The sequence below is a fragment of the Sinocyclocheilus grahami genome, unplaced genomic scaffold, assembly GCF_001515645.1.
Source record: "Sinocyclocheilus grahami isolate Dianchi unplaced genomic scaffold, SAMN03320097.WGS_v1.1 scaffold976.1, whole genome shotgun sequence".
In the NCBI taxonomy this organism is placed as follows: Eukaryota; Metazoa; Chordata; class Actinopteri; order Cypriniformes; family Cyprinidae; genus Sinocyclocheilus; species Sinocyclocheilus grahami.
Window position 1 is genome coordinate 215740 of NW_015506155.1, and position 25355 is coordinate 241094.

The 25355-nt window shown below is 36.0% G+C and overlaps 1 protein-coding gene across 1 annotated transcript in view; it reads left to right on the forward strand.

The window, feature by feature from the left end:
* Positions 1–4463: 4463 nt before the first annotated feature.
* Positions 4464–25355, forward strand: part of LOC107565048 (trafficking protein particle complex subunit 3-like) — a 34443-nt gene continuing 13551 nt past the window's right edge. The window contains exons 1-2 of the mRNA XM_016250234.1: positions 4464–4549; positions 5611–5674. Coding sequence (XP_016105720.1) covers positions 4464–4549; positions 5611–5674 — 150 coding nt within the window. The remainder of the gene's footprint in view (positions 4550–5610; positions 5675–25355) is intronic.

Consider the following 25355-nt stretch of genomic DNA (forward strand, 5'->3'; position numbering starts at 1 on the left):
TTCCCACAGTTTACAATGTAGACTTGTGTGTTCTATTAAAGTCATCCTTCCATTTCTAGTTCCCACTGACTAATACAGCCTGGCCTTTAGACTGCTTACCAGTAACTGGTATGAATAGCACAAGCTCTCAGGAACATCTGAGAGCATAAATCTTCCTCCCTCTTTCATTTGCTTTTGCCAGACGCAGGATAAAATCTGACAGAGTCAATCCCGTTCACTTAAACTGTTTCCTTTTACACTTTTCCATGCCATAATTCATAAATGGTTTGCACTAAATGGAAAGTTAGTAGCTATAAAAATCCTGTGGGTATATAATGGGATTAAGTTGCCAACACAAAGAGAAATTAATTGTCTATACATGTCTCTTCTTTGACAGGAGCTTGTCTCCTCCTCTCCCTCCCTCTACTTATCTTCCTTTGCGTCTGTACCAACAGAACCAGGTTCATTTGTCTTGCTAAATTCTTTAACGCAGCAGCTAAATAAGAACAGTCTGCTGGTAATGATGTGGTGCCTTATGGATCAGGGTGTTATATATAAAGAGTGTGTGGGCGATGTTTTGCAACTCTCTGAATGCCTTTATTGTCTCAGTGTCCATCATAGAAACTGATCAAAGCATGCATAGCGGTGTGAGAGGGTAGTCGAGGTCACAGCAAGAGCTAAAAGCTATGATCAATTGTGCAGATGTGTGCGGAGAGGCTTCAGAATATGATATGGTTTGTTTAGGTTCAATAGTTCATCGAAACAGAACATACCACTCATTTTCTGATGCTGACTGGTGAAAATAGTCTTTCACTTTCACACTGAGAACCATGTGCTGTTGTTTTGCATGAGTAAAAATGAAGTGATTATCCCAACATGAATACACACAATTGATATAAAAAACAAAGACTACATTTTCACTTGACATTCCAAACAAAACAGTCAAATTAATCATGGACCCCAAAATTAAGGCATTCAAAGACATTACATTATTGTGGCAGACAACAGCACTGAATTGATAGTATAAAGCTTAAAACTGACAATATATCAAGCTTGAATGGCTCGGATGGAAGGAAAATTGCTTATTACTGAACCACAGGGAGTATGTTTTTTTTTTTTTATGTTTTTCACAATAAAATCATACTAAATTAACCAAATAATAATTTAAATAATATTAATGTAATATTTTATTACAGTGTGATTTTTATGGCAAAATACATGGAAATTAGTACTAAATTATTAATTATTGTAATGTGGTGTTTTGTTTCATGTTCATGTTTTCCATGTCTTTTATTTTGTAATTGTTTCATGGTCCATGTTAGTGTCATGCTTCCCTTGCCTCATGTCTCTCTGCCTTGTGTATGTGTCATGTTCTGATTGGTAGTCTTAGTCATGTGTCTTGTTCCCCATTGGTTTGTTAATGTCATGGACCCTCCTTGTTTCCTATAAGTAGCTTCATGTTCCGATTGTGAGCTGGTCGTGTATTGAAGTTGTAACCTGCTGTTGGTGAGTCTTGTCTGTTCATGCCAAGTCATGTCTGTTCATGTCAAGTCTGTTCATGCCTAGTCAAGTCAAATCAAGTCAAGTCACGTCTGTGTCTTGGATTATTGTTTGTATGTTTGGATCACTCTGTAAATAAACTGCACTTGGGTTCTTACTAAGCTTGCCTTCAGTGGACTGACTCTTTACAGAATACACGACCCCTAAAATGAACCCAGCAGTTTCACGCCTCCTCTGCCTTCGTCAAGGTGACCGGCCTATTGAGGACTATGTGGAGGATTTTTGTGAACTGTCTAACCAAGTGGATTTTAATGATGTGGCACTTAAGGACATCTTTCGGGTGGGTCTGAATGGGCCCATTTGCTCCCAGCTTCCTGGGGGAGCGGTTCACTGGTCCCTTGCCGAGTATATAGACTTTGCTCTGCGGTTGAGTGGATCTGCTTTCACTGTGGGTGTCGTGGAGAAGGAACACGGCACTAAACCAGAGCCACAGCCTGCTCACGTCACGCCCGCTACTCCAGGACCTGCTCACATCATTTCAGATAAGTCGAAGTTTACTCATGTCATGTCTACAAACTCAAAGCCTGATCACATCATGTCTGCCAAGCCAGAGTCCGCTAATGACTCTTAATGGAGGCCAAATCCTTTTCTTAAAAAGGTTTCTGATACTGACAAACTGTCCGCCAGCTTAAAAAGATCTACACATCCAGGAAATCTTGCTTAAACATGTTCAAGATTTACCTCTCTCTCTCTTTCCTTCCCAAATTCAATAACCTTATGAGGATAATGTGTAATGCAGATTGGGACACATCTATTAATGCATGTGCATAAATAATGCACATAAACTTCAAGTGCTTTGGCTTCAGAATCCAGAATTCACATTAGAGTGGCGACCCAACAAAATATCAAAATTATTTATTGTACGAAAGTAAACAAAATCTCCGTACAATCAAACACTAAAGTGTATTAATATTTCCAAGAATTCCAAAATGATCCATGATGTAGTCTGAACAGGAAAAATATTTACAATTTGGTTTCTGTTTGGCCTATAATTCACTAGACAAATACATTGTGGTCGACAAAAACCATGTTAGTCTGGGTTGTATTTCCTTTCACAGCTTTGTTCATGGTTTTCAAGGACATCACACAATCTGTCAACCTTCTACCAAGATTAATTTAGTTTGAATTCTTTTTTTTAACATTTAAAATTCTGCACTTCAGTTTCTAGGTCACTAAAACAAGCAATTTTGGGACGCTGACCGTGTGATCTGCCTTGTCATAGCTAATTTTGTAGCATAATACCTTAAAATTTGATTATATGATCAGCCTTTGATTTCAACAAAAACGACAGTGTTTTCTACTTACTTTTAAAAGTTAATAAGCCTATTTATCTTGCTAACTTATCTTGTTAGTTATCATTTAGCAAAAGGGTTCCCAAACTAAACCGAACAACTTAGATGTAAAATATTTCCTTGAAGGACCACCTAAGAATTAAAATTTGTATTTCAATCATTAAATGACACATCTGCATATGCATGGTTCTCTGATGTCAGTTAATGAACACATGGCATGCGAGTAAACAAAATAATTAATAATTAATCATTTAAATTTTTTTTATATATAGGGCTGCAGCAACATGGCGAAAAATTGAATTATAATTATTTTGTTCTACATTTTATTTGGTCATATATTTGATTCATAATTAATTATCTTTTCATCAACTCTCAAACACCCTGGAGTTCCCTCACAAGCCCCCATTTTGGAAACTCTGATTTAACATTTTTGTATTTAGCTATTTTTCCAGCTGTATTAATTTGAGAACCACTGGTGCAATTAAAGATGAGAGAGAAACACAGACAGAATGAGGTTTCGGTGGATGAAGCTCATTCACTACCTTCTGCAGCCACTGTGTATTGTTCTCTGTGGCACTCTCTAGGGTCTCCAGCTTCTTTTCCTGCCAGGTGGGTTCAGCGTGGGGTGACTCCGGAGCCGAGGGCGAGTCCCGCTGGAGGGAGTTAGTCACCTGGAAGTCCCCCGCAGGCCGGCACTGCTCCACCTCTGGAAGGATAAAAGTATAGCTGCAGGGGCCATGCTGCACCTGGTGCTGTTGTTTTTCCGAGCCAATCGCCACAGCCACTTCTGCTGCCAGGTAACACAGACACAGCAGCCAGCCCATCCCAGGAAAGTGCTGACGGTAGGAAAGTTATAATCCAAGAAAGGATGAAATCGCGTGGGCAATCCTAAAAGCAGGTCGGATGAGAGCGCTTCACTCGGATTTGCACTTGTCTAAACTTTTCTGAAGTTCGGAGTTCAAGTTCTGCTTCTTGGCTTCTTTCTTTTTTCCTGTTTCTTTGCTTGATAAGTAGATCCAGAGAGATCTTATTCTACAACAGCACACTTGTAGTGCTGTTTGCCAAAAAAATGCAGTAGATTTAAAAGCAACACTGTCCAGACGACAGCCTGGAGGGGGGAGATTCCTGTTTCCTATTCCTCGCTTACTTTGCACTCAGCACAGCTCTGAACCAGAAACATCCTCTTTTTTTATTTACACTCTGAATTGTTTTTCAGTTTCCCGCTCTAGGTCTGTACTGTCCTCACTCACTCGTTGCGACTGCCCAGGGTTGGAGGCTTTGAGTTTGGGAACTTCTGAACTAAGTGCCAGAGCTTTTTAAAGACTGACTCTAACATCCCTTCTTTTGACACATAATCACTCACCGCACCCCCCTCTATTCTCCCTCTCTCTCTGTCTCTTACATACTCCCCCCTTCCCTTTCTAACCATTTTGAGATGGAAGCTGCAAAAATGCCCACAGCAACCACCACTAAAAACCCAAACAGAGAACATTCTCTTTTCATTAACCCCCTCCTTCGCTCACGTTCTCTCTTCATTATACCCCCTGCCATGTCTTTCTCAGAGCAATGGCTTATGGGTCCACACCTGCACCGCTACACATGAAAAGCTGGACATGGTGATGTGAGACAATAATGGGGGTTAAACTGGGATTTTTGAAGTTTGGAGGCTATGATCTGATGGTGATTCTGGAGCCTCTTTATGGTGATTTTAAAATTTGGTAAAAATACATTGAGGTCCAAAGGTCTGAAATCAAAATCTGAGAAATCTGGGATTATGAAAATCTGGGATTATATATATAGATTATATATATCAATTCAATAGGTCACTAAAATCAGAAATTCAACTTTTCACTCAAATTGTTATGTTGAATAAATATAATTTATAATAAATTTAAATTAAAATTAAAATCTACACTATTAAATATAATTCAAGTTATATAATGTTAATATGACAGTCTAATTGAACAACAACAAAAATCTGATTCTTACCTTAAAATGTACTAATAACCAATAAATAAATAATGCAGAGCTACAAAAAGCACTCTGGTGTAAATTACAATAAAATGACATACAGTATGTTAAATCATTTACAATTCTTTACCATATATGGGAAGGCAAGGCAACACATAGTTGACCATTTCACTTTTACTTTTTCCCCCCAATTAATGTTGCATTTTTTGCAGTGTTGTGATCTCAGACTGGGTCTGTCACTCATTAGAGAAAGGTTAATATTTAATGTAATGAAGCTTGCTAAATAAACCTGGAATATGCGCAGTGGTTCAAACTACATCTGCACTACATATGAAATAGAATTGATTGACAAAGAGTCGGCAAGTTATTTGAAACTAACCTAGTGGAATAGCATTCCGGAAGGCTCTGACCCAATTTAACCCCTGGCCATTATTCCCACAGTTTACAATGTAGACTTGTGTGTTCTATTAAAGTCATCCTTCCATTTCTAGTTCCCACTGACTAATACAGCCTGGCCTTTAGACTGCTTACCAGTAACTGGTATGAATAGCACAAGCTCTCAGGAACATCTGAGAGCATAAATCTTCCTCCCTCTTTCATTTGCTTTTGCCAGACGCAGGATAAAATCTGACAGAGTCAATCCCGTTCACTTAAACTGTTTCCTTTTACACTTTTCCATGCCATAATTCATAAATGGTTTGCACTAAATGGAAAGTTAGTAGCTATAAAAATCCTGTGGGTATATAATGGGATTAAGTTGCCAACACAAAGAGAAATTAATTGTCTATACATGTCTCTTCTTTGACAGGAGCTTGTCTCCTCCTCTCCCTCCCTCTACTTATCTTCCTTTGCGTCTGTACCAACAGAACCAGGTTCATTTGTCTTGCTAAATTCTTTAACGCAGCAGCTAAATAAGAACAGTCTGCTGGTAATGATGTGGTGCCTTATGGATCAGGGTGTTATATATAAAGAGTGTGTGGGCGATGTTTTGCAACTCTCTGAATGCCTTTATTGTCTCAGTGTCCATCATAGAAACTGATCAAAGCATGCATAGCGGTGTGAGAGGGTAGTCGAGGTCACAGCAAGAGCTAAAAGCTATGATCAATTGTGCAGATGTGTGCGGAGAGGCTTCAGAATATGATATGGTTTGTTTAGGTTCAATAGTTCATCGAAACAGAACATACCACTCATTTTCTGATGCTGACTGGTGAAAATAGTCTTTCACTTTCACACTGAGAACCATGTGCTGTTGTTTTGCATGAGTAAAAATGAAGTGATTATCCCAACATGAATACACACAATTGATATAAAAAACAAAGACTACATTTTCACTTGACATTCCAAACAAAACAGTCAAATTAATCATGGACCCCAAAATTAAGGCATTCAAAGACATTACATTATTGTGGCAGACAACAGCATTGAATTGATATTATAAAGCTTGAAACTGACATTATATCAAGCTTGAATGGTTCAGATGGTAGGAACATTTCTGAACCACAGGGAGTGTTTTTTTTTTATTGAAAATGTTTTTTCACAATAAAATCACACTAATTAACCAAATAATAATTTAAATAATATTAATGTAATATTTTAATAATTATTATAATAATTGTTTAATAAATTCTTCATTTTACAGTGAGAAATACATGGAAATTATTACTAAATGATTAATGTTAAAAAAATAATCAACATATAATTATTTTATGTATGTATGTATTTATTTATTTATTTTTCTTTAGAAAATGTTATGTATTTTAAATGTATTATTTATCCACACAATTTATGTAATTAAATTATTACAATAATGTAAAACATTTAGCAATTTTAGTCAAAAGTATTGTCCATCGCAAGCATCAGGGCAGAATATATTGATGAGCAGGGACAAAAGAAATTTGCAAGTACTTAGAAAACCAGCCCAGTCAGAACACTGGGTTTGGTCTACGTCAAAGGGCTGATATTTTACTAACCTCCCCAAAGGTTCTAAAAGTGAAGTGACACAAACCGGCCTCTCTATCAGGGCAGAAAGGGTTTGGCTTCTTTCTTGGGTCTGTCAAAAGGCAGGCGGGCATAAGCGGAGGGTGAACCAACTCCCGGGTAAGGCTAAAAGCAGCCAAATGTATTAACATCATAAACCCGTCTTTTTAGGCAAGAACCTGACATGGGTGCCATGTAGGCTAAAAAAAAATATTTAATGGGACTGAATTTGTATTTAACGTGATTACAATTTAATAAAAACGTTAGAAAAAACTGATAATTATATAACGTTTCCTTTCCACGGTTATTCAAACAGCGAATAAATTATATAGAAAGTGACTATCATTACTAACATTGCTCTATCGCGAGTTTAAGCACTCTCAAAAAACAAAACTATCGTTATAATCACTGAAGCTGTATACACTGTGAAATGAATCTCTTACTTACCTTGTACGTACATCTGCTCTTTGTTGTTTATGATGAGAGAATTCGCAAGAGTCCGGAATTCAGTCAGCGAACGCACGCGCACTCAACAAAACTGATTTGTTTTAACGATGACTCATCTGAGTGCCTATGATTGGCCATTGCATTCCTAAGCTCAACAGAATTGTGTGTGATTGGTTAAAATGCACAACACTGTAAAAATGCCTAAAATGAAATACGGTGCAACATGAGCAGATCTTAATTTAATGCCGCAATCGACACTGTCTATTCATATTCACTTTGTTAGCAACAGACATAATAGATTTAATTTGTTTGTGCAGAGGCATTTTTGTCAAATGTAGTGGCATTTTTGCCCCAAGTCCTCGTGGCCAGTGGAAGGCTAAGCCTTCCCCACCCTTACACACACTCCGCCTATGCAGGCAGGCGTTATTCAGCATGGAGAAAAGAAACAACCCTTGGGGGCAATATCAATCGCCATATAATGTGTCTTTCAGTGGACTTGTCACTCTACGAAACAGCAAACCAAACCAGCTCTCACAGCATGCAAAGATGACAGAAAACAGTTCCTTTAACAAGAACAAATCATTATTGGCCACTGTCCCTATTGTTGTATAAAATCTGCTCAGCATTCCAAAACCTGCATGACTTTCGTACTTCTGTGGAACACAAAAGGATTTTGAAAAAAAGACTTAGGAGGAACAAAATAAAAGTGGATGGTGACCAGGGATCGTCAAACTTCAAAAAGTACAAAAAACACCATAAAGCATCAAGAAGTAATTTTTATAGATTTCCTTGAGGAAAAGACTAAAATACAAGTTGTTATTCTGAAATTCTTGCTTGACAGACATGGCCACCATTCATATTTAATGGAAAGAGCAGATTGGACATTCTGCTTTAAATAGCTTGATTTGTGTCCCACAGAAGACTTAAAATCATATTGGGTAACACTTTATTTTACAGTGTCTTTGTTACAGTGTACTTGTTATAGTAATAACAGTAAATTATGCATAATTACATGCAACTAACCATAAACCAAACCCTGATCCTAATCCTTACCATATAGTAGGTACAAGTTATTCATTAATATTACTCAGTACTTCATTATATAAATACACTACAAGGACAACTTAAAATAAAGTGTAACTCATATTGTTTTTCAAGATGGTTTGTAAATGATGAACTATTTCTATAAAGGCCAGTCGTGTGATTGTGAATGATGGTATTGCAAACATTTATTGCACTGCTATCAGTGCTGCTCAATGGAAAATAAACTATTTTTTAAATAAAAAGCTTTAAACTCACAGTATTGCATTATGTCATGACAGAAGTGCATGTTTAGCATCAGCATTTAATTACAGGGAAAATATATGTAAAACATATACCTAAAATATAGCAATGGTGATGTCATGCAACGCCTTTAACCTCTGACCCCACTAATGTTTTTACACAAACAGGCCCTTATTTCCATGGGGACAGGACAACACATATATGAAGGCTCTGATTTACAGAGCCAGGGTAATTTCACCTTTGACAGGTCTTAGCGGGAAAAACCACTATGATCCTTTGTCTTGTCTTTGGAACAAATTGTGAAGATGACAGTTTTATTACAAGATCTAAAAATCTTCCCACACATAAGAGTCCTGCAAAGAACTTTGATTCTTCTCCAAAAATGCATTTTCTTAAATTATAGCAAGATAACGTGAATGCCCTCTGAACTCATGTGAACTCCCAGAATGACATTTAAAATACGATAAATGCACCTTTATCTGGAAGTTTAGATCACCTAATAGCAAATAGACAGGTTTAATAGTACCAGTAAAACAGGACATTACCAAAAGGGGATCCAGATTTTCCAGGCATTTTTGGTGATCTTCTCTCTCTCTTGACACTGAATGTTTCTGTTTTTTTTTTTGTTGAAACTATATTCAAGGGTTTAACCAAGGCCACTGCCAGATATCATACATATATCACGCACTATTTTATTCAATAACCCTTTCAGGATGGTGTAAGCATATCTGTTTTTCATTTCCAATGAACCAAAATGCTCTGATTGCTGCATTGTAAAAATATCGCTGTTTGCTCCATTTTAAACTCCTAAAAGTCCTCATTAGTCACAGCAAGCCGTTTGTAAAAAAAATTGCCCCCACAAACCATCTTAAAGTGGTTTCTAAACAATTAAAGTAATAAGCAAAATGCAGTCGTAATTTTTTTAGTGTTTACATGCTAATCTGTCTGGCTAGAAGATCTATATGCTAACAGTTTAGCCTAAATTATCTGTTATTCTTAATTCAGTTTGTTAGAGGAGTCAAAAGGAGTCGTCAATGCTAATGTCGCTAATCTCTCTGTAAATAGTTGTTATTGGATTTGTACGCAGTCGTAAATGGAGGAGCTAAGCAGTTAAACATAATCACACTTCATGTCATGCTAAACTGTCTAGCATGTTAATCTAGCATGGATATTTCTCCTGCTGAGGACCTGCAGTGGCCTAATATGTGTCATGTTAAAGGCATAATTAAATTTAATTTGGTTCACATGTTGTACGAATGGCTGGTTCAGAGGTGGTTGGGTAGCATGCAGCAGTTATGGATAGAGAGCTTATTAGAGCCAGCTGCCATTCTCTTTATGCTGTGTGTGAATCAGGAAGTCATAGCCCCCCCATTTGTAGCCTTTCCCTCCTTACACAATGTCCTGGAGTGTGTTCAAAAGATCTATCTCATTTTGATGTGTGTGCCTGTAGGGGATGACATACATGTGCAACCAGGGGTTGATGCTTGATCAGGTTTATATCTATACATTCGCACTTACTGCTTATAAAACAGGTAAAATACATTTAAATGACTGAGACTTCAGCCTTTTTTTAACAAGTGTGTATTTAATATATATATTTAATAATATATAATACTTTATACAATGCCTTACATATACTTATATAAAGTGTGTGAGTGAGTGTGTGAGTGTGTGTGTGTGTGTGTGCGTGTGTGTGTGTGTGTGTGTGTGTGTGTGTGTGTGTGATATGTGCATTGTAAATTGTGTTGAAAATGTTTGAAAATTATTCAGCAAGGATCCGTTAAATTGATCAAAAGGGACAGTAAAGACATTTATAACGTTACAAATAATTTATATTTTTCCTTAAGAGGCCTACAAAATGCATCACATTTTCCACAAAAATAAAGGAGCAAAAACCATTTTCAACACTGATAATAAGAACCATTATTAATAATTGGGCACCAATAATAATTTATCATAATTATAGAGCAGCACACAACATATTAGAATGATTTCTTAAGGATCATATGACACTGAAAACTGGAGTAATGACTGCTGAAAATTCAGCTTTGCCATAACAGAAATAAATGTGATTTTTTTTTAAATATATTAAAATAAAAAATGGTCACTTTAGATTGTCACAATATTTCACAGTATTACTGTTTTTACTGTATCTATGATTAAATAAATGCAGCTTTGCTAAGCATAAGAGATATCCTTCAAAAACACAAAAAATCTTTATTATTTTTCCAAACTTTTGACAATTACAAAACATCTTCCAAAGGTACTTAATGTAGATTAGCTATGTGTCCTGTGTATACTTTTGTATGTGTATTGAAGTGTGTTGTATAGATATAGAATATATGCATTTTTGTACACTATAGAATTATATGTATTTTTACATATGTATCTTTTACTTCAGCATTTTGTTCCTTTTGTTTTTGCACTTTGACCCCTCATCGGTAGTTTTCTTCCTGACTACGAGCAAAGCGGCTGGTTGTAGTTTGTAACACCTGCCCTGGACAGGAGCACAAAGAGTGTCCAACACAGCAGGGGGGTTTTCCTTCAGACTCAAATGTCCAGCTCAAGAGGTGCTGAAATATTTGCAACCGATCTTATTATGAGACTCCTGTCAAGTCTTTTTAGAGGCTGAAAGCTAGTTTGGATAGTGAGTCTTTATCCTCTGTGCTCCCATCAATCAGAAAAGGACAACGCATATGTATAGTGGCCTATAGACATGGATTGTAAACTATAAACACTGCATTCCGGTTCCATCTAGGAAAGTTCATAGATACATAGTAAATAGTAGATCGCACCCATCAACGCGATTCATCCGGCGGCAGCGCTGCACGGGACTTGCTCGGGAAGAATGTCTCCAATCCAAAGAAGTGTGTTTTTGGTTGTAAGGGAAAGATAACTTTGTTCAGCTTCCTAAAGAACCCAGCGTTATGTAAACAGTGGATACAGTTTGTTTTTCCAGGGCAGCATCGGAGTTTCACAAGTGTTTTTGTTGACGAATATTTTATAAACAAGGCCCAGTTCGACACTGGATTTGCACATCGTTTGATACTGAAAGATGGAGCGATCCCAGCTATAAAAGATCCCGGTCATGACCTGGAACTGCAGATGGTAAGTGAAACAGCATCAAATATCTGTTTTGTTGGCATTCGGCACCCAAGTGCTCGTCACTCTTTAGCTCCGCCCACGGCGCGCCTCCAGGAGCTCTGCTTTTTCCGGAGAGAATCGTAAAGCTGTATCTTTCTTTTATAAATATGATCAAACTAAAGACTTTTTGGAGATATGAAGGATGCAGTACTACTCTATAGGTACTCAAGATTAACATGAGATTGGGTGAAACTGTGTTTGTTATGCCCCCTTTAAGTAACTCCTCTATAAATTGTAATCAATTGCATTACCTACATTTCCTTTTTTCACAATACACAATTAGCAGAATAGCTTTTAGGCACTGAAGTGTTTTGTAGGAAGGGGGAAAAAAGGTGTTCCGTTACAAAATTGAAGTAGTTAAATAACTTCTTTTTTTTTTTACATTAAACTAAAAACAGCTCTAAACACAAATTCCAGGAATAGTCCCGTACAACTGTTCACAGCACAGTATCAAATAACTAGCAACACATCTAGCAGTATCAAGGTTCTCAAATGACTAAATACACAACACCTTTGTACAATACATGTGAATTCAACTCAAAAATAAACCCTAACATGCTTTTTTCTCCTTTATAGAAAGCCATGCAACATCAAGCGGCATGGAGATCACAGTCAAGGAACTCTACAGGTCCGAGGGAAAAGACTGCTAAGCTCCCATCTTTACTCTGATGTTAACAAGTGTTTTTAGTTTCCTCTAATGGTGTCAACTGTATCTTCCTGAACAAGAGTTGCCTTGCATCCTGCTGGGGTTTGTTTAATGGTGCCTCTTGTTCCCACATAGCTGTTTTCACTTTTCTGGCCTGTACAGGCTGCTGGGAATGTGTTATTACACACAGACAGTGGCAAAACTGTCTTCACTCTGTAAAAACAACACAGAAGCTGCATCTGAAGTAACATACAGTATATACCATGACAGAGATTTCATGCCACATCGGCAGCAGGTGTAAAGTATACAAGAATCCTAACCACAAAAAAAACTGTTTAGCAACTCGATGACATTTGTTGATTCCTGTGCACAACCGACAGACGCAAGAAGCACGCTGAATGTCATGACAACAATAAAGTTTAAGCAAATTTTAATTGACATAAAATTACAAAGTATCTGTGTTCTGAACATAATGCTCAATCTGCTTTATGAATAAAGTATTTTTTCTTTACTGTACAGATTCTATATACTGCAGCTTCAAGAGAGATTTTAAATTGATTGTTTTCGACTTTCACAAGGTACTGTGGCTGCCAACCTGAAAATGTACAATGAATCACAGTCAATTCTAGACACTATTTAAGAGTCTGTTTTTTAACTCAGCCACCTTTTAAAATGTGCAGTACAATGCAAATATTCGCTATTGCATTTTAGCAAAATCATGTAATAAAAAGCAAGCAAATGTGTCCTTTTCCTTAAAGGAATAGCTCATCCAAAAATTTTAATTTGATAAAAATGTACTCACTTTAAGGCCAGGGGCATAGCGTCTATGCAGGGTAGCACATGCATGTAGGCCCGGGCATATTGGGGGGTGAAACGAGGAAATTAATTCTTCATTTGTGGCCACAGTAAATATATATTTTTGTCTGCATGTCATGTGCAGGGCTCTGTAATTGATTGTTTGCATTTGTTATATTGTTGCCGTAAAACTGCATCATTTTTTTTAACTAAGTGCAAACGGTGCATCGACATGACAAAATAAATTGCTAGAATAATATTTAATAAAAAAAATTAAAAACTGTGTGAGGTTTGTAGCTAGCAATTGAAAAGACTGTATCACATAGTTTCAGTGACATCTGCACCATTTGAATTGTCTTTCTTTCATTTTAATTCTCTTCTGTTACTGTCTTCAGCGGAGCACTCATTTTGTTGGCTTTTCTGAGAATAATGTTATGTTAAGACTTATGACTATTCACAAGCTGTTTTATTGATGTTTTTCAAAACACTGATTGATCGATTACATGAGACATTCGTTTTATTCAATTGTTCTGATTTCTTTTCAACATGCCTTCTGATATTCATTCATGTTTATTTTGTGCTGTAACTAGTAGAAAAGAGGAAAAGATGATTGATTCACATGCTGCTTGAACTGAGGCAAATACAGTGTTCTCAAACCACATTAAAGAGTGTAAAAACCCTTTTATTGTTTGTATTTTGTGATACAATTGACAGAATTTAAAGGCTGAGACTTTGTGTTAGATTAAAAGTAACAAAACACAAAGAATGAATGAATCAGAATCAGAATGAGTTTTTATTGCCAGGTATGTTTACACATACGAGGAATTTGTTTTCATGACAGAAGCTCCACAGTGTAACAGAATGACAGTGACAGAACAAAAACACAGATAATAAAAAATAGAAAAATAGAACAAGTAACTAAGGAATAAAAATATACAAATCGACAATTGTATGTACAGGTATATAACAATAGACAGTTGTATGTACAGGTATATTATGTGCAAATTGAAATGTAGACTGAGTGTGTGTGTGTTAGATAAATAAGTGCCACGGAGGCAGCCATCAGCGTCGGCGCCATTGTGCATACCGCTTGCGATGCACTGTTTGTGGATGATTTCGCTGTGCATAAAAAGCTGATTGCGATGCACTGTTTGTGGCCATCCGAGATGTATGAGTTTGTTTGTTTGTTTTAAGCAATGGCTTTAAGTTAAAATAGTCCAAATGGTGGATTTGTTTTTTTTACAAACATGCAGCTTTTCACTTCACAAGGCGTTAAGTAATGGACTGGAGTCATGTGGATCACTTGTTGATTACTGTGATGTTTTTATCAGCTGTTTGGACTCTCATTCTGACGGCACCCATTCACTGCAGACTATGCACTGGTGAGCAAGTGACGTAATGCTAAATTTCTCCAAATCTTTTACAGTGAAGAATGTGAGAATTAACTTAACGGCATGAGTACAGTATCAGCAAATGTACATTTTTGGGTCAACTGTTCCTTTAAATAAATGTCCTCACATACAGTACAGTTTAGTCACAATTGGTTTATAAAAGAAACTGACAGTGTGAACCCACAATCCCTTGTAGCAAAAACAAGGTTACAACATATAACCTGCAATTTGCTTAAAATGCTAAAACACATTTTTCAGTATATGATTAGACCCACTTGGAAATAAAACTGGAGACTGGATCTCTTGGATATTTAAGTGAATATTTGCGATCGACTCCTTTTTTCACCCTTTGGTGAAAGTTTTCAATGCAAGTAATCATAATTATTTAGACAATGATATGTACAAGTGACTTAAAGATGAACAAAATATCTCATAGTTTCAAAAAAGTTCAAAAGGTGTTGCTTCCGTGGATTAAGATATTAGGAGCACACATCTATAATAATCACAAAGCTCTGACAGAAAAAAATCTGCAAGACTGGCGTGAATTCGGGGGAACATCATGTTCCCAGTGAATTATCATTTCAATGTACCATTCGAAGCAAACAGCCCATTCCTCAAATAGGTTGTGGAACCTCACAAGATGATTTCATCACGAAAGAGAGAGAGGCGAAGAGAAAATGAGCAAGAAATCATTTAGACAGATTGATGTTGATGAAAAAGGAGCAGATCTCTCTAATTGTAGTATGTGGGTGTTATCACATCCCAAGAAACATGTCTTGCTGTTTTAATGGTTTGGACCAGAGTTCAGGAAACAAAAGAAATCTTTGGGTTAGGCTTCTATACAATGGTTGCCAATAATAGAGAAACTCATTCGAGGGCTGTTCATTATCATCTGCTTGTACGGCACCATAAATCATGCACCTTAAAGCCCATTAACTTGGCTATTTCTGCCAAATATGAGGGTATGTTTTATGGTTGGGCATCAGACTGATCTGCAGGTATTTACAGAAGTACACAAAGCCGTTATTTTAATGTGCTCAAAATGAGTCTGTTTATTGCAACAGCTGCTTTAATCAATGTGCTGTTGATATCTGTGAAATTATTTGTTGCTTTTCATCGAGCGAATCATGTAGCCTCCAAAATTGAAAATGTTATTGATTTACTATGGTTTGAAAATGGACCGTCGAATAAATATCACACTCTTCTATTCCAGAAAAACACCAAGTAATGAAAGTACACAGATTCAATTATTAAAAACTTTACATGAAAAGGGGTTAGGTAATGCAAATTCTTCATTTAAAAAATGCTTAGCTTCAAGGTATATGCATAATCTAATCATTTCAAGTGGGATTTTCGCTTTGCAAAGTACAAGAAACAGTATATTCTCTCTTTTTCAAAAGAGACAACATGTTCATTTATTAGAAAATGAGAATGCAGTGGTTTTCATTTAAATGTTACATACGCCCTGGTTTTGAAGGTTTGTTCCAAAGATGCTTTACAGAATGAGGCTAATGACCCAGCTCAGAAGTGACTTAACCAATTGTTTCCTCTGCCTTCATCTTTCAGTCTGTTCCCTGTGGCACTCATTAGGGTCTTTGTGCTTTCATAAACATACTTAAAGGTCAGGGCTCACCACACACTCAACATTTTTCTTTTCAACGCATGTTACTCACTCATGAACATGACAGGACTTGATACAGGGAACAAAGTATTTCAAAAAATACTTACTAAAAAATGCCAAGTTTCATCCATCACAACAGAACAGAGCTAAAAAATATATACTGTATATATATATGTAAATCATTAAATATTAAAAATCTACTTTTTAAATGAAGTGACAGTCGTTTTTTACCTAAAATTATACACCATATATATTTTACCAAAATTAGTATACATTTTTCTCTGCTGTATTTGCATTCTTTGCAACTCACAAGTACTTAACTGCAACATCAAGGAAGAGCAAGAGAAAGGATAAGACATTTCAGTGAATGCCCACTTGAATGAATGCAGTTGTTGTTTCGTGAATGCACTGTGGTCCTGAGTGAGTTTTGCCCAGAAAACATCCCACTCGGCAGATGTGAAAACACGTGAAAAGCCCCTCATTCACATTCAAGCTATTAGTGAAAGTCAATTTGTGTGCATGAGTGTGTTCACATTCACATCTGAGCAGTGCATGAAAAGTAAATGTAAATTCTGCGCTTTACAATGACAAACTGTCGGCCGGAACTATTCATTTTGAAGCCCAGCTTTCACTTCTTTGTACAGGCAAAGCAAAGTCTTAGAATTGTTTAATGTGCACATTCAGCTTCCTCTAAATTCTTGCAAAAACACTGAAAAAGTATTGACAAGATAGATTTCTATTTGCAAGCATTGTTTAAATCCATCCATATCCTAAGGTTCTCATCAAACACATGACAAGCAATGTAGAGACATGGTAGATGTGTGATGTATCTAATAGCTCTAGACAATTCAAAGGGGATAATCATGTTTTGGAGACATGGGAGAAATTGAGGCCGGCTGATAATATATTTAGCAGTGGGGTGCTGTCACAGATAGCCATACGCACTGAGCAGTATCATAAAATGTTCAACAATCTCCTAGTAAACATCTCAGTGTCCTGAACAAATTCTGCACCACTCACTGGGTCTCATTTGCTGTGTATACTTAAAGCTGTGTTTGAACATTTTCATGAAGAGATCAGGATTCATCAGTACGTTTGCAAATACATTTAGGAATTAATATCTAAACAAATGTGTTTAAGAATATATATGTGTATTAAAAATCAGTAAAGAAAAAATACACTAGAATTAAATTATACATTTTATCTCACATTTCTGAAATTTTTTCTCTCAACTGCGAGTATGTCTCACAATTATGACTTTTCATCTCAAAATTGTGAGTTTATATCTTGCAAAAATGAGTTATACTCGCAACAGCGTGTTGGCATCTCACAAATCTGACAGAAATACAAGTTTATAGCTTCAGAATTGCAAGAAAAAAGTCTAAATTGTGAGATATAAACCCAGAATTGCAACAAAAAGAAAGTCAGAATTGTGAGGAAAAAAACTAAAACACAATTCACTTATTTATTTTGGGGTGAAACAGGCTTCCTTAACATGTACATCCTCCCTCAGAAAAAAATTAATAAAAATAAACGTGTTCCTGTTGTTAATCTAGCAGAATTTTTTCTGTGCATGAGTAAAAATGAAATTATTATTGAATGACACTGAGATTTATCACTGCAGAATTAACTGCAAGTTAAGTTAGTTAACCTATAAAGCTTATCAAATGTATATATTAAACTGCTCTTTACACTTGGTTCTGGAACTCCCACGGTTCAGAGACCACGTGGGCTGCGGTTACAGCACTGTATCGCTTATCCAGTTGTCCAAACAAGGCCAACCCCTCTCTTCAAGCATCCCGCTGGAATATATTGTGTTTATTCAGAGATTTCTCACCCTAAATTTTCAGCCTGTCAGCTCTGGCCGCTGGTCCGAAATGAACAAAGTTAGAAAGTTGAAGCACAGCATCATAATGTTCTAACATTTAGAACTGCCTACGATTAGATCAAAGCCCTGTAGCAGTAGGAGATGGTTGGGAATCTACATATACTTTGATTTACCGGCAAGTTTGTAATATGTAAAACATCCTCTTTATACATGGAATTACTGATTTTATAATGGAATGTACATTTGTCATTCTGACAAAAATCTATTTTCATTGTTTCCTTCAAATAAAATAAATTAACAGCTGTTGTATATTTTCTCTTAGCAAATTATTTATATTAAAAGTGTATTCCTGCATACACTACCATTCAAAAGTTTGGGGTCATTAAGATTTTTATTCATACAGTTTTAATAAATTAATACTTTTATGTGCTTATTATTTTTATCTCAAGTCATACAATACAATATTACAGTATTAAGCAGCACAACTGTTTTCAACATTGATGATAATAATAATAAATGTTTCTTGGGCACCAAATCAGCATATTAGAATGATTTCTTAGAATGAAGCATCCTCCAAAAGTTGATTTTGCAAATAGTTTATATATAATAACCACTTTAAAACAGTAGCTTTAACTGTAAATTATGGGTAGCTTAAAAAAGTAAAATTTCTAAGTAGATTTCTCGGCACTGATGACTTAACACTGCCCAATATAAAAATATATCTACAAACAGCGTGTGAGATAGGTTTACTCATTCAGGCAGTGACTGTCAGAGCTTTCCCTGGCAAGCGTTCTTTTATAGGAAGCCTGACTATGGTCTGCATGGTGTTCCGTCCTCCTACTCAAAACACTGGTTGCCATGGAGCCTCAGCTGTGGTGTCTATCCCATCCTCTGCTTTCTTTTACTTTCTCTCCATCTGTGCTTTCTAATTTCCTCATGGTACCGGCCACCCTCCCCTGCTGGAGGCTGTGATTTTGTAGTGTGATATTCCCTTTTCAGCACTCTCTCTGTTACTCTAAAATCAGCCAGCATAATACAGACATCACAGTCCTCTCCCAAACAGATGGTCTCATTTTCAGGAAAGGCACTGTTCCTGGACCAAAGATTAAAGTTGCTGCTGTGTGATTAGAGCTGTGCAAGCCCTTTGAAACTCTATCATAAGACCCTTCACATTGGCTCTGTGATACGTAGTTTAAAGGGACAGTTCAAAAATCTAAATTTCAAATGTCATTCCAAATCTGTATGCCTTTTGTAGAACACAAAAGGAGACATTTAAAAAAAAATGCATCAGTGGTTTTTGTCCTTATAATGAAGGTCAGTGGAGTTCTGGATCCAAATGATTTTCACTGGACATTCTTCAAAATATCTTCTTTGGTGTTCTGCAGAAGAAAGAATAGATCACACGGATTTGGAATGACATGAGGCTGAGTAAAATATGACAGTTTGCCTTTTGAGTGAACTAATGATAATTTTTTTATGTTAAAATTCTTTGTCAGTTTAATTTGCAGAAGCTACCAAAAAAGCCATCCAAAGATCAATTCCCCTAAAAAGCGTGAACACTGTGCTATCCAACATATTGTTCAATGCTCAACATTGTCCCAACCAACCTGACACAGTAACATTGGTTTAACCAGTGGCATGAGTTTGAGGCGAGACTAACTAATTGCAGATGTTTTCTTGAAAACTTATTTAAAGTTACGATGAAACCAAAGTAGTCTTTTCACCTGTATTGTGACAGACATCCGAATGAAATGGATCAAAAAGAATGTACGGCAGTACTTGGTTCAATTCATTGGTTGTTGATCGGATGGAGGCAGATCTGAATGCAAGCTTGCAGCTGATTGTAAGAAAGATGCAGCGTTTAAGCGAACTGGATGATCTGAGATGTCCACCAGAGAGAATTGCCATTTCACCAAAAGATTGAGTAATGACATTTTGATTAAAAATTATTAAGTCAAAAAAAAAAAGACATGAAACAACTGCACGGATAAATTATTCACAGTAACATGCCTTTAGAAAATAGATGAATTTTCCTCTCTTGCTGGCTTTAAAAACAGGTGGTGTACGCAACATCAAAAAAGCATAATTTCAAAAAATCTTGAATAAATAAAGTCGATTAGAGTGCTCTCCTATATTGGTTTGAATTTAAGAAGTGAACAGTTGGAAGCATTACAAGATGCATTCATGCCAAAAAGCATATATTCAATCTAAATTTTACACCTTGTACTTTTGCAGATTCAATCTGACAAGGCACAAGCCTCCTGCATAGAGTAAGAACCTGTTTGGTTTTCTGCTGATGTTTGCCCTTAAGAAACTGGATTTATTATACTGCCAGAAGAATGCCAAATGATAACACATGAGAGAGGGCTATGATCCTGGCTCACCCGCACTGTAGCTAATGTAATAGGTGCAGGACAGAGCAAATACCATTAAGCTAAAAAGTACATTAAGGCCTTCTGAAGCTGCCTTTGTGTTTTTTCTAATGATCCTCTTATAATGTAAATAAGAAAAAATTTGCAATGCAAGGGTTTATACTTCAATCTTTGCAAAAAGTGGAACAGATGACTCAAAGATATTTTGCATTCACAGCAGATTAAATGTCTGTGGCAAGAATGATACGAACATAATCTCAAACCCTTTCCTTACAATATTATGCCTAAAATTGTATTATTTCTCCATGCAAAATGGCAACAGAGCTTTTTAAACTTTGGTAAGCTGCATAAAATTAAATAGTACATTTTAAAAAATTTATAAAATAGCAGTTTATGAGTGCCTTTCTGCATTTTGCAATTATTATCAAGTATTATATAACTTAAAACAAAACCTGACAGGCACCTCATTGATTTTCAGACTGCCACTGGCTGCCCCGCAACTATTCCAGATCAAACTTTAGCCTGTAGCAACTGCTTTCCTTCAAAGCTGCAGTTTTGGAGATTGTCGTGAGAATATATCCTGTGAAATGAGGATAATACCTTTCCCCACGGCCAGATTGTACTGTTTCTGTGTTGCTTCTTTACTAAGCAACATTCCAAGAAGTTCAGCCAGAGATCACTGACATATAGATGCACGCTGTGATGGGTGGGTCAAGCAACATTATGGCATAATGACTTATAACTACTCTGAGAAATGATTCCTACAAGCCTTTAGAAATCACAAATAATTCCACACAGACTAATAATTTGACTTTGTATATCATAATGTTGTCACTTATGATTTAAAAATAGAAAGAATCACAAACAAAGTACCACTTTACAATTTAAGCCAGCCTTTTCCAAACCTGCATGAAATTCCCTGGGTATTTGGTAATGACATGCCAAATAGCTTCAGAATATTTATATATTGTTATATAACGTCTGCTACTTATGATCACACGAGTGGGTGCACACACTACTAATATAGTTTTGCTGGGTTTGCTGGTATTTACTCTGAGGTTTCGGTGGTATTTGCTCTGAGTGCATTAAATTATTCTGAATCTGTTCTGAGGAGCTTATCCATCATTTCCAGTCTGAACAGCGTGAGAAAGAAAACATCGGGAGAGAAAATGAGAGAGCTGCTATTGAACAGGCAGAAACAGAATATTTCTCCTCAAGCGAGATCAACTTACTCAGCACAGCGTGACATTAAGTGCTGTTGTCCAAATCTCAATTTTTGGAGCTCAGCAAATAATCGTTTTAAGGAAATATCCCACATTTCTTCCTGCAAGATATGAATACTGCTAAGCAAATTTATGATAGTTCTAATGCGTTCAGAGATAATATTCTAAGACGTGGATATTGTATGCTGCCTATAATATAATTAATTAACAATTATGTGGTATTTACAAATTCCATAATGACAAAACAAACATTAGATCATTTTATATTCAAAATATCGTTGCACTTATTGGGTACAATAATGATCTACCTTGAAATTCCAAAATTACATCTAGACATTGAATCAAAACCTAGTCTTTGGATTAAATTAAATCATAACTAAACAGATAGAGAGACAGAGAGAGAGAAATGTAAAGACATTTTAATGTTTTAGTACGCCATTAAATCTATATGGTCTTTATTACAGTAGATTGTACACACCTGCTTCATTTTCATCAGAACATACATGTTCAATGGTATCTTCATGATAACACCCCTTTCAGCAAATTTTATAGGCTACATCACCTGTAAACTTACATGTTGTTGCACAGCCATCTAGTGGAAGAAGAAAGAAATGCCTCAGTTTCGCATCTGTAAGTACAAATAGAGCCCTTTAGATTGTAGCTTTAAACCCAAAGAAAATAATAGTGTAATGGGTTCCCTCGGGAATTTCTAGTGGTTTTTAGAATTGCAGTTTTCAATTTATGAAGTTAATGAGTACCTAATTTAAGGTAAGGACTAAGTGGGCAACATTCTGTGGAGGAAAAAAAGTTTCTTATATGCTATATAACTGATTAAGTTAACTGTTATGTAAAGTGAGCAAGTAATTATTATAAAATAGACTAAACTTCGACAGTTGTGATCAAGAATCCTAAAGGCTTTTTGTGGTGAATAAATAAATGTAGACTACATGAAATATTGATAAGTGTTTAATGTTTTATTATCTTACTTACAGATTGTCTGTATGCTAAGAAAGCAGTTAGCAACGTAGAAAACATTGGCCTAGCAAAACGAATCCTGCCTCAATTAATATACCAATTTAAATTTGTGCTGCCGTACCATGGGTGCAGCAGGCGCAATGATATTACACAGCGCCTGAAAATAGGCTAACTTCCGTCAACATAACCAACTACATAAACTTAGTGTTTACATAAACTCACGTTGGACGTTACCTAGCTGGGGACTATTTTCAGGCACTGCGTAATATCATTGCGCCTGCTGCACCCATGGTACGGCAGCCAAGTTGCTTGATTATTACGCCGGAATGAGAGTATAGTTCCTAGCCATATCGGCCTAGAAAATCGCAACTATTAATTTTCCGTCGGTCTTAGGACACGATGTAACTACAGAAGAGTCAAGTTTTAAATAGGAAAAATATAGAAACTCTTTGGTAATTTTTGAGTGAGATGCTAACGGTCTAATCAGATTCAATGATCTATGCTAAGCTACAGCTAAAAGTGCTACTGCCAGACCCGGAGATCAGCTGAATGGATTCGAAAACGGTAAAACTCAACAGTTTGAGTTGGAAAATGAGCCTATTTTCAAAAATAGTGGAGTGTTCCTTTAACATGCCTTAGACAGATGCGTTTAAATGTTGCACTAACATCTCGTTATAAAAATGCAGTGCACACATTAAAATTTCAGCTTTTAAAAAATGCTTCTCGAGACCTCGTGATTTTTCCCATTCCACTGCCCTCCTCCCATGTCTTTCAAAGCAAAAGTGCATTCTGTGTGAACGACCCCTTTGACCTCTGTGTTCACATCTTGTATATTACATTAGTGTTTTAAAAACGATGCGCCTGAGTTAAAGGAAGTTTTTTAAGTGCTTTTCCATTTTTTTCTGTTAACATAACAGATGTGTTTCGTGCACGACTTAACTTTACACCCATATGATTAATTTAAAGGGGTCATATCATTTTTAAAGATCATTATTTTGTGTATTTGGTGTAACAGAATATGTTGACATGCTTTAATGTTCAAAAAACACATTATTTTTCAAATACTGTACATTATTGTAGGTCCTCTATGCCCCGCCTCTCTCAAATGCTTTGTTTTCTACAAAGTCCCTCCTTCCGACAAGCGCAGTCTGCTCTGATTGGCCAGCTGACCCAGTGCATTGTGATTGGCCGAACACCGCAAGCACTCGTCGGATATGTAACGCCCCTTACCATAATCGCGAGCTTCATCTTTCAAAATAAATGTAAAGACAGTAAATAACGTCATTAGTTTTACCATCAGTTCAAGCCCGAAAGGGGAACAGACACAGTCATGATGCAGCACACAAGCTGCGGTTAAGACAGCTGACTCTCTCTCTCTCTCGCTCGCTCGCTCGCACACACACACACACACTTCTTATCTAAGAAAATAGGTATTTTATAAGTGTTGGAGCCCTCGACCACAGTCTATAGATAACAGACATTTATTTATTTGATTTTAATCTTATTTAAATGTTAATGCTTTGTTATTCATTTAATAAATAATAATTCACATTATTGTTGTTATTGCAACGAATGTAAAAATAAAAACACATTTCAAAATTAACGTTTTTTTATAGCAGGTGGATCAAAGACGAGACGTCACCATTTTGGTGCCTGCATCAAATTAATTTTACAAAAGTAATTTTGAATACATAAAAAAACGTTAAATGCAAGTAAAGTGTCTACTTTCATATTTCAAATAACTTTGGTGAAAATAAAATGTCAAAAAATGGGGGAAATAGTGTTCCAAATTGTAAAATTGTCATTCAGTGTAATGGTCCGGACTTTGATTTTACCATTACATCTTTAAATAAACATAAAATACCAAGTAAAAAAAATATATATTTGTTTTCTTGGCATTTTCAAATAAGTGTTGGCTGTGATATATTAAATGGACTATACCTTATTTTATTTATTTATTTATTTAAATAACCAGGGGACTTTTGTCCCAAAAAATGCAGTTTATCAGAGATAAACTAAGTGAGATTTAATAAACTAAATAAGATTTGATAATTTCACCTTTTCATGGTGTGGTAACCTAAGTTACAAAAACACGTCATTCAATGAAATGCCAAAAAAACACTTTTATTGTTATTTTATTGTTGTTGTTTTTTATTTTATTTTTTTAAATAAGTAGTTGTGAATAATTGTGATTAACTTCACTGGTCAAGCTTAGTGTTTGAAATAGGTGATTGCCTGCAATATAAGCTGAAGTAGATGTGTCATCATTTAGGGTAATTTTTTTGTCATTTGGTGTAATGCAAATTCTCTGTTACACCACAGTGTCATCCATTAGACTGAATGACAGTGTCAACTGTATAAATAACAATTTTAGCATCTTATTTATATTACAGATACATTTGGAATATTTAACACACAAATATGTGTTCAACTTAAATATTACTTATTTAATGCATTTTTGTATTGTTTAGTTTGTGGTATTGATTAATTTTAGATGCCCACAAACAGAGAGAGCTGCTAGCACTGTAAAAAGACAAAAAGCTAATAAAGTAAATGCAGATCCAGTAACTTGGGTGGCACTCTTAATGCCTGTTCACACCAAGAACAATAACTATAAAGATAACTATAATGATAGAGAATAATCGCTTGCCAATATTTCTGAACACAGAGTCCCCCCTCACTACAGTATGTCACAAGTTCAAGAGAGTTCACTGAGGGGATTCTCCACCTCAAATACACATACTGATAATGTAATTTATGTTGGGAAACAGAAAGTATTCATAAATATACCTGCAAGCAGCCATTTTTGCAGAGCAAGTCAGAAACAAAGTGACAAGCTAAGCAAGCATG